This window comes from Belonocnema kinseyi, chromosome 2 (assembly GCF_010883055.1).
Source record: "Belonocnema kinseyi isolate 2016_QV_RU_SX_M_011 chromosome 2, B_treatae_v1, whole genome shotgun sequence".
NCBI lineage: Eukaryota > Metazoa > Arthropoda > Insecta > Hymenoptera > Cynipidae > Belonocnema > Belonocnema kinseyi.
The window spans coordinates 40,616,450-40,627,114 of NC_046658.1; the positions used below are offsets into that span (position 1 = coordinate 40,616,450).

The following is a 10,665-nucleotide window of genomic DNA, read 5'->3' on the forward strand; positions in this document are numbered from 1 at the left end:
GGCTCGCTCTATTCTTTGAGACAGTCCATATTCTTCAGTCTCATAAGTTACATCTGTAATTTACCATTGAATAAAGTCGCCATACCGAGTGATTCGGTATGATTCATTTTTAAAAAAACCAACTTGACTACTTTCGGCATAACAGAAGGATAGGATAAAGAAATCAAGGTTAATAAAAATGTTATAAGTGTTCTTAACGCGCAGGGTGAGAGGCGGCTGCGACTCTCACCTCGGAAGGGCCGCAGTGCGCAATCACTCAGTCGAATATATTGCGCAATATTATGCATTCTAGTTGGAAACAGTTCAGGCGAAACTGGCCGTTTACGTTTGAATCCTTCAGAAATGTGGCCAAGGCTCAAGGCTATTAGCAGGCAACTGAAGACACTGCACTGAAAGCGAAGGTTTGATGTACTTCAAATTTCTCACAGTCAAATCAAAAAAGCAATTTCAAGTTAGTTGATAACTTTTTATCATACTTGAAAATAGCAATATTTTGAGCTATTTCAGTAGAAAAACGATTATTTCATATTAACGTTACTTTCGCTCATAGGACAACGTAACTGCGAAGTGAAAATAGGTAATGCGTAGACAGTATTAAAGCTCAAATTCTTAATTGCGGTGGCGAGTACCTACATCACAGGTTGTGCAAATTTATCAAATGTATCGAGAAGGGAAATTTTCCAGATATATGGAAAAAGTGTGTATCGTACCAATATACAAAGTGAAGGGAGATAAAGGCGACTGTAATAATTACCGAGGGATTACCTTATTATGTACTGTGAGTAAAATATATTTAAAAAATACTGATTCGTAAGGCAATGAAAATAACAGAAAGAAAGAGATGGAAACACTGTAAAAGAAAAGTTATGTTTGAAAATTCTATTCGACCGGAATTTTACCTATCGGACTATCAGAATTTGACTGTGAATAAATTAGTAAATTAGCGAAACCTCAATAACAATTTAAAGTGTACTATAATGAAACTGAAATGAACATTGATAAAACCACAATTGTGGTACTTTGACATTCGACGTGTAAAATTAAAGCGTACTACACTGGAAAATATTTGACCTATATAATACGTCGTAAAGATACAGAGAGCATTGCATTTACATGAGACTGTGAATTTACAATTAACAGCGAATGTACCCTTTTTCTGTGTGATTTAAACTGACGGAATGTAGAAGTGCTTGATAGAGAAAAATTACATGAGGTATGTTATTGCCACTGACGGAGACGCGTTTAGGGCCTGATCCGACAAATCGCGGAAAACCCGAAGTTGCGAGCAGTCGGCTGCCGAGCGACCAGCAACAGGCAATTGAACACGTCAGATTTAATTGTATTTGATTATAAATGGTAATAGATTGGAATTTTCCTTGGTTTTATAATTCACATAAATGTAACATTTTTATGCACCCTTTCATTTTGAAAATTAATTTTTGAAAAAAAAAAAGTAATTTACTAAATTGATGTCATAAATAAACCTGGTATGAAAAACAGCTTTAAGTATCTACTATAAATTTATAGTTGACAGCACAATAATTAATCACGATAAATCTTCGTAAGAGTTTACTCACAATCCAGTTTTTTGAGGAACCCTGAGTATTTAACATCAGTTGAAAGTTGTAGGGTCCAGGAAGCTCTTCCCGTGAAGGGATGGGGTTGGGTCCCGGGAGTACTTGATACTGCATATAAGAGTACGCATTTATATCGTACTTTTTTTCCTCTTCTAAAATCGTTTCTTCTAGAAAATCGATCCCACTGAAAAGTTATTTGTACATAAATACCAGTTCTATGTTGCTGAATTAAACGAAATCATTCCAAGGTAATAGTCTAACTATATGTCTTGTAAATCAACACCAATATGGGTCTATTTACCGATTATGAGCTAAACATATCGAAAATAGGGCAAATTAATAAGCTAATTAGTGTTAGAAAAACTCGACTCTAGAGATAATCGCCTTAAAAACTGGATGATCTGAAAAATAAATTATTATAAAGTTTAAAACTGAAGCTAATACAATAAGTTTTCTCTCTACTACATTTATTGTTACTTTTCTATCGGAAAACTTGTTGTCAATTATTTTTAAAAATATCACTATCTGTACATAGTATTTACTTCAAATGCTGTTTCGCTGCTCGTTATATTTCACAAATGCGTATTTCTGAAATATTTTATAATGATTGGAAACACAAGTTTACCAACAGTAAATTAAACAAATTTTTAAACCGAACAAATTTGAAATTTTAGCATATAAAAAATTCAATTTCGAATGAATGAAAATAATAAGCCTAAAAAATATTGTCATAAGCAAAAAGTAATCAATTGGCTACTTTAAAACTATCATGAACCCAAAAAAATTTAAGTTATGTATCAACACCGCAAAAGGAAATGGCGTCTTTAAATACCGGTTTTTATCAAACGTTTGGTGAACGAAAGCATCTTTTATTTGATACACAGAACATGCACTTCTTGTTAATATCAGAAGATAGTTAATAGTTAATTCTAATTTCTTTGCGTACCTTTGAACCAATAATTTAGAAAAAGAATCACGATTTTCTGACGCAATAAATTCAGCGAAATGGTTATGTATAAATACTTACACTTCATTTTGAAGATGATCCATAATTAAAGGATCAAAAAGTACGGACTCCTGGGAGTCTGATAGAACATTGCCATGCTGAGCCATTGAACACATTTGCGAAGAAATAAAACGGCGAGGAAACAGGTAAAAATCCACTCATACTACGCTCTCACGTTCTTCAGAAAGATCGAGCGATAGCAAGATCAAGATGCAAGACTCTTCTCATCAAGACGCTGAAAGAAACACAAAAGCGCCAACTTTGCCATGGAGAGGTACTGCGCTTGCGCTTAATGATGCCAATTAGGTATTTTCACTTCCACCATCAGCTAACTTCAATTCGTTAGAAGCTGAGGGGAAAACAATGGATCAAATGCACAGAACAACACTTTATTTCTATAATATCTTGGTAATTAATAATAATTATTATCTTTTTTTCATTTCATTAAATAGTAATTAAAAAATAAAAACTATTTTTCAAACATACTTATATAGAAAAAATGAGCTTTTACGAAGATATTGGCAAAATGGGGCAAAATTGAACTGAATCCCACGCATTTCCTCCCTTGTTTTCCCCTGAGCAATCTACGAAATGAAGTTAGCTGTTGATTGAAGTGAAATACCTAACATTGGCACCCTGTGCTACTGCGCTTGCGTTAGGTCTGCGCGCTAGTTAACCGCACTTAGCGCGCGATTAAAAATTACTTTTAAGAACTTTTCTTGTAATGTAAGTAAATAATTATTCAAATATGTATAAGAATATATACAAATTGTGTAACTTTTGATTTCAGAAAAACAAAATTATAACACATATATCATGTAAATAACAGTTTATAAGCGTCGTTTTGCCACGTCTCACTCGAAAAGAGCAATATTCTGAGCTGATTTTCTTTTTTAGAAAAATTCAAATTGTATTATTATTATGTTCTGCAATTAACTTCTATATATTGAGCTGCTAAAATATTATATGGTAATTCAAAAAATGTATCTATTAAAAAATGTTTTGTGAACTATAAGACAGTCTTTAAAATTCAATAAAAATAAACTGTTATTTATCAAATATATGTGTTATAAACTTGTTTCTTATCTGAAATCAAAAGTTATACAATTTGTATACATTCATGTGCATATTTTAATCCTTATTTATTTAAATTACAAGAATTCCTTTTTAATGTAATTTTGAATCGCGCGCCCAGTGTGACTAACCAGCGTTCAGCCCCAACGCAAGCGCAGTAGGACAGGGTGCCAACATTGGCATCATTGCTTGCGCTAACTGTACGTAAAGGTGCATTTCTACCTCTGTCCAGGGTTATGCACGTAATATACCTTAGGTATATTGCATGAGGTTTTTGACGTAATTTACGTACGTCTATTACGTCCTCAGTTTTTTTTGAAACGTAATATACGTTTTCAAGATGGTGTTGACATTATCACATTTCGTTCTATAACTTTAAAACAGCGCCGGTAGAGGTATGCGATATTATGTTGCATGCATGAAATTTAAAGTGAATAAACAAAAATGTATTATTCTACAACTTCGACGATGAATAGAAGCGGCAGGCCGAGGAATCCATGTTGGTAAGAATTATCCTTCGTTAAAAAAAAAATGGTAAAAATTTTGTGTTTTGTCAGGGATACAACCTCGTATTATCGAATACGGCTAAAGAAAGGTTAAGAAACCACAGGTAAATTTTCAAACCATCCAAACTGCAAATATCTTAAAAATAAGCAAACAAATCATTCAAGGATTTTCGTTCATTTCAAAACTTTTTTTCAGAAAAAAGTGCGTTATAATTATGAACGCATTAGAAGAAAACCTGGTGCAATTAGATGAAAGCAGTCAAAATAATAATTCTAAAATGAATGATGTCGGTTTTGATATTCTTGATGATATTTTCATGTCAAATGAAGTTCTGATAAACAACAACAATGTAACTCGGTACACATAAGTATAATTTAAAAAAGTCAGTTTATAATATGTTCTATCCGAGTCCACCATCTTTATTACATTTTTACAGGTTTTTTTACCTATAATACATTTTTCACGTATAATACGTCAGCACCACAACTTTTCATTACAATAAATAGTAAAAACATGTATCGAGGTGGTCTAAATGAACAATGTGGGACCAATTGTCCTACAAACTCATAAAAGTCGAGAAAGGAAAAATTGCTGCTTTGTGCATCATTGTGATAGTGAAATTCACAATGCTGCAGAATCTAAAATTCTGGATAATTTTTCAGAGTTTTATGTTTATCGATTCGTGATATATTATTTATTTTATTTTATTCGTCTTGTTAATCTCGTAGCAAATACCAATATTTAAAAATTCATCGAATTTGAATCAATGTTAAAGCAGTTTGAGGTTATAATTAGGACGACACTACTTAATTACATACATAATATTATGCAATATGATCCATAATAATTATTATCGAAAGAATCAAACGACACCTCGCAAGAGTTAGCTGACCTTTCTTTTGTTCGAAAAAAAATCCTCGCACGGAATTTCATTATAATGTTAGGTTTTTTTGCCAGCCCAGGCATAATTATTATTTTCAATTACTATAACGCATTTTATAGAATTCGTCACAATTATATTTCGAAAATGATGTTATGTACTTGTCAGCACTGACGACACTGGTGTTGCAAGTCGGCTATCTTGAAAACGTAACTACAGGGATGAATACGTATAATGCATCACGTATATTAAATGGTCTTCGACATGTATGTTACTACGTGTATTGCATCCTTCGTTTTCTACAAATGTATTTTAAATTTGATCACGTGACTATATCGGCGGGATTTTTAAATTCCTAATTCTAAAAATACCCAATCGCGTTATAGAAATAACTAATATTGAGAAATTAATTCAGTGTTCGTCATTATTTATGACATACCTAAACAAATTATTTCAAAAATCATAATAATATACGTGTTTATTGTCCTTCATAATCCGCAACGTTTTTTTACACTTCTTAATATTTTTACTCTTAAAATTAAAATCAAATCGATTGAACAGCTTTATAAGAGGTTATGTCAATTATTCAATCTGTCAAATGCAGTCCCGTCCAAGTAAATAACGTTCGCTATCTTTGATATGTATTATACATAGTTTTCTACAATTTTCTACGTATATTACGTGGTTTATGTATTATACGTAGAAAACCTCCAGTGACATGTAACAACCCATCTCTGATTGTGAGAGGCCAACCGCCTGGAAGAGTATTACATATATGTATATGCATGGGTCATGCGGTCATGGTTGGGAGCAATGAAACGTTTCATTGTAACATTGAAACTTTCACTTGAAACTTTCAAATGTTTCACAGTCAAAGTTTCATCGTTTCATGAAACATTGTGGGGGAAAGGAGAGACCTTCTATATGCGCATGCGCGGAAATCAGATCAGGTGAGGTACTTGTTACTCGTATCGTATGCCACTTCGCCGCAAGTTTAAACTTTTTTTGAAATTTTATATAGTCTTTTTATTATATGCGGTTTGAATTTTCCCGCCACCATCTTTGAAACATTGCAATGTTTCACGAGACCATGCAAGTTTCATGAAACTTTTCATTGAATCAAAGTTTCATGAAATTTTACAACCCTATATGCGGTAACTTGGCAGGTTAAGAAGGTCTGTTTAAACAAATTTAGTTTTACCCTGTTGTTTATAATTATTCAGATTTAATTATGGATTTCCAAAACAATCCAAACAATTTTAATTTGCTCGGAAAAGAAAAAGTTTTTAAATTTGTAATTTGTAGTGAAACTAGTTTTTTGTTTAATTCATAACTTTTTGGATTTTCACGTCCCAACGATAACAATTTATATCCAAACTATTCATCAAGGAATTTTGGGAAAGCATTGAAATAGCAGTGCAAGTGTGAAGGTACCACGCCATTTTTGGAAAGCCGAAACTTTTTGGATTTTCATATACAAACGATAAAAAATTGTTTCCAAACAATTTCGACCATTCCACATCAAAAACATACTTTTTTTAAATGTGCTATCCTCACGGACGTCTTGTTGTGTACCCCCTGTGAACCTGTGGTAGTAGAAAAGGGAGAAAAAATCAGGTGTTGAGAGGCATTACCATTTTTAATCCTTATTTAAGGGCTTTGAAACTACCCTAACGAAAGAAATCTCTGAGTTTTCTCTAGCGAAATAGCCTGGCCCATTTGAGACTATAAGCAGTGTCGATTTGAAACAATATAGTCTGAGAGATTTGGGTCCTTTTCAAGGTCTTTTTAGAGGTCCTTTTAAGAGCGGTGCCACGGTAATTTTCCTTTTGTATTCGTCACGTACCGGGCGGGCAAAATTATTTACAGCAGTTGGCCGTCGCTAACCCGACTCTTCTTTTTTAAATTTCTCTTCAAATTATTAACACTTTTTTTTAATTGATGAATTTTGTCATCACACTTATTTATCATTATAACTTATATACCAATATAGAATTTTCTAGTTGGATTAAAAAATGTTGTCTTTTTTGGCGTATCTCATTTCATTTACGAGAAACGTTGTATTAATTCCAATTTTAAGCATTTAAAAAAAAGTTAGATATCTGAAATCATCGAAAGCCGTAGATTCCGAATTGCTATGTTTAGGCTGTTAACTATGGAATTTAAAAAATCTACTTCTAAGTTTTAATGCAAAAGCTTAACAAAGGACCCTTGAGTGTCTGCTACTCTGTTGATATAGCGCGCCTCTCTGCTTGTTATTTATGATCGTATTTCAATTTCGGAAAGGACATTTTAATGTCTTTAAATATTTAAAAGAACTACCTGGACCTTTGAATATATCTACCTGAGCGCCTGTGGAGAATTTCTCTGAGCTTCTCTGACCCTAGAGAATTTTTAGAATATACTCAGAGATTCTTTTCGGTGGGGTAGGACCCGCCGTAAAAGTTAAATTGCCTCATTTTACTCTATAAATAATAGAATGGCGTCTTTTTTTTAAAATAATTGTGGCCTATTACTGTCTCAAATCAAAACTGTATTCGATGGGAGAAGTTGGCTAATATCAATACTTTTTGTGTAAACCGTTTTTTTCATAAAAAAAAAACCGAGCATTAAAAAAAGTTTTCCACGACAAATATTTAAACTAACTAATTTTGAATTCCGAATACAGATTTATGTAAAAACAGGAATAGGTCTTGATTATTGAGAAAAAATGTAAAATTAGTATTTATGGAGTAAAATGAGGCAATTCAGTTTTGAGGTGGCAGGTTCTGGTTCCAACGCTCCCAACTCGGTAAGAAACAAAGAATTCAGAAAAAAACAGTATGTGAATTCCCATTAATACACGAATTTTCCTAGATCGAAAGTTCCACCAAAGAGTAGAAAAAAGCAAAATCTATTCTTTTTAAACGGATTAAAAAATTGTAATGGAAGCGTTTTGAGAAGAATTCAAAAATGAAGGAATGCAATAGAAAGAATAGAAAGAATAGAAAGAAAGAGAATAATGTCACTTTGAAGAAGCAAAACCTAGTCCTTTTAATCAATTCAAAAAATTTTCAGTTGTAAATATAAAATAATTTTGTTAAAAGAAATAATTTTTTAGTATTGTCAAAGAATATAATAAAATCTCTAATTTGTTTAAACAATATAAATATTATAATTAAAATTACTTCACCCTTATGGCAGACAAAAAATTAAAATTTCCAAACTTATATTCCACAAAAATAAATAGAAACTAAGCATGTGCACATATTTTGTGGACATATTAGAAGGAATAAAAATAATTGAAAATAAAGCATGTACGTATGGAATTAAAAATAATCTTGACAAAAAATTGAAATTTTGAAATTTCTGTTGCACTCGGAAGAATAGAAACTATGTAAGTGCACATATTTTGTGGACAGATTAGAAGAAGAGGTGTGTTTACTGATCGGATTAAGAGGAATGAAAAAAGTGGAAAATATGTTCGCCTGCGTGGAATAGAACACAAGTATCAATCGTGAAGGAAATAGAAATTAATTGTTTTCGGAGATAAACCTATTCTTTCGTTGGGCACTTTTCTCGGTGGAAAATCAGCACATTAAAAAAAAAATTAAAAAATGCTCACTCTTTCGTTCACATCTCATAATATTAATTTTTCGATATTTTTCTCTTCTTACCAGAAAGAAGACGCTCTCAAATATTGTTTAATGTTGGGTTATTAATTATGAGAAATTTGATATAATATGTTTGGTTTTTATTTTCACTTTGTTCTTCTCACCATTTTTAAGCGAAAAATGTTTGGATTGAATGAAATACAAAATTTCTTGAATAAACATGATCCTGTTTTTATTAATTAGAATCCACAGTATAACCGCGAGAACTAAGATCTCGGAACCTTTGCTTTTAAAGCATGGCTCTCGAAGTATACTTTATATTATCATAAATAATTTGAAACCAAAATTCCACTTTAATTTACTAAAATTACTTGAATATCTTTGAAGGAAATAAAAGTGAAAGTCTTTAAACGTATGTCCATGTAGAATTGGGATAAAAATAAAATACAAATATTTCTATCCTGTTTACAAAGAAACATTTTATAAACATTGTTAAGAGTTTTAAATATAAATTTATCCGATCGTAGACTCTTTAATTAACGCTACTGACAGAAAATTTGGGTACATCTCCTTTAACTGTTTGAAAATTAATACTTCCCTTCAAAGATGAATATCTGTGCAGGAACTAGATCTTCCCTTTGCTAAATTTTGAAAAGAGTTGCACTCAAGGTTTTAGAATGTTCATTTAGCTAACCAAAATCTTAAAATGTTAAGCCAAATATTTCTTGACTCATTCATTCAAATACTTTCAACATAGGCTGATTCGACTATTTATAAAACTAGGTAGTTTAAATACTTTCTCAATATCAGTGAAATATGAGTAATAATGTTGTTTGATATTGTTGCCGACAAAATTTGAATTCGTTATCTGATAATTAAATATTTTTACTCTATATTTGTCTTAATCCACTCGTTTCGCTTAATCAAAAATAAATGTTACTTTCAGGTAACGATTATACATTCAACAGAAAATGTCATGTGAACTTACAAGTAATGCTAATCACACCAAGTCTTCAAAATGGGGGCTGTTCTTCGTGTCGGTCACAGGAGGTTTGGCAACAGTTTTAAGTGTAATATGTATACCCTTTGTCAGTCCAGCTTTGCGGAAAGTATGTCTTCCGTATGTACCAGCGACGACGAAACAAGTGGACAATATAATAAACGCATTATCAGGACGAAAAGGAACGCTCATCGATCTTGGGAGCGGAGATGGTCGCATAGTTCTTGCTGCAGCTAAAACGGGTTTCCGAGCCTATGGTGTAGAGCTGAACCCTTTTTTAGTCGCTTATTCAAAAATGACAGCCCTCACTCAGGGACTTTCATCAAACGCTTCTTTCTTTAGAGGAGATCTATGGAAATGTAATTTAGCAAATTATAGTAATGTTGTTATATTTGGAGTATCCCAAATGATGACGGAACTCGAGAGTAAATTTCGCTTCGAATTAGAAACAAACACGTTCATAATTGCCTGCCGATTTCCGCTACCAAATTCAAAACCATTGGCAACAATTGGTCACGGAATTGACACAGTTTGGGTGTACAAAATGCCATTGGAAAATATAGACTCGTAATTTTGTTTAATTTTGAGAATATTGGTAGATCCTTTTTTCTTCTGTTGTCCAAAATATGTAAGTTTAAAGAAAACAAAAATAAAAAAACTGACAAATTGGGAGATTGCCGAGATAATGGAATAAGAGAATGTGAAAAACATGCGCTGGTAACTGCGCCCTCTTGGCGGATTACCTAAGAGTTACTTTGAAGGCGCAAGTTGCGCGTCCGTAAATGACAAAAGTTAGCAATTTCTGAAACGATTGACCTGTTAAATGACAGCTTTATTTTTGTAAACAATAGGTTTTTATAAATAATTTTTAAAAAACTGCCAATAAGATTTGCAGAAAATCTTTTAAGGAATAAAATAAGCGATAGAGCATTAGAATTCAATAAGAATTGCAACTTTTACCTACAGAGAAAAAAGAAAGCATTAAACTCTAAATTGTTATTGTCAAATAAAGAAAACCCGAAATATTT

At 32.2% G+C, this 10,665-nt stretch overlaps 3 protein-coding genes across 5 annotated transcripts in view; 1 reads left to right on the top strand and 2 right to left on the bottom strand.

The window, feature by feature from the left end:
• LOC117168497 (cellular tumor antigen p53) overlaps positions 1–2,859 on the bottom strand; it is a 9,746-nt gene extending 6,887 nt beyond the window's left edge. Inside the window, exons 1-2 of the mRNA XM_033354205.1 lie at positions 2,605–2,859; positions 1,578–1,761 (exon numbers count right to left, since the gene is read on the bottom strand). Coding sequence (XP_033210096.1) covers positions 1,578–1,761; positions 2,605–2,699 — 279 coding nt within the window. The 5' untranslated portion in view covers positions 2,700–2,859. The remainder of the gene's footprint in view (positions 1–1,577; positions 1,762–2,604) is intronic.
• Positions 1–10,665, bottom strand: part of LOC117168496 (palmitoyltransferase ZDHHC16) — an 86,900-nt gene that overhangs the window by 14,002 nt on the left and 62,233 nt on the right. The window lies entirely within an intron of this gene.
• On the top strand, positions 6,185–10,218 carry LOC117168498 (ATP synthase subunit C lysine N-methyltransferase). 3 transcript variants are annotated; one of them, XM_033354207.1, is made up of 2 exons: positions 6,185–6,219; positions 9,584–10,218. In XM_033354207.1, the coding sequence occupies exon 2, from the start codon at positions 9,609–9,611 to the stop codon at positions 10,206–10,208; it is 600 nt and encodes a 199-aa protein (XP_033210098.1). In that variant the 5' UTR covers positions 6,185–6,219; positions 9,584–9,608; the 3' UTR covers positions 10,209–10,218. The 3 variants fall into 3 exon arrangements, with proteins under 3 accessions (XP_033210098.1, XP_033210097.1, XP_033210099.1); XM_033354206.1 differs by lacking the exon at positions 6,185–6,219 and adding an exon at positions 6,226–6,474; XM_033354208.1 differs by lacking the exon at positions 6,185–6,219 and adding an exon at positions 6,641–6,661.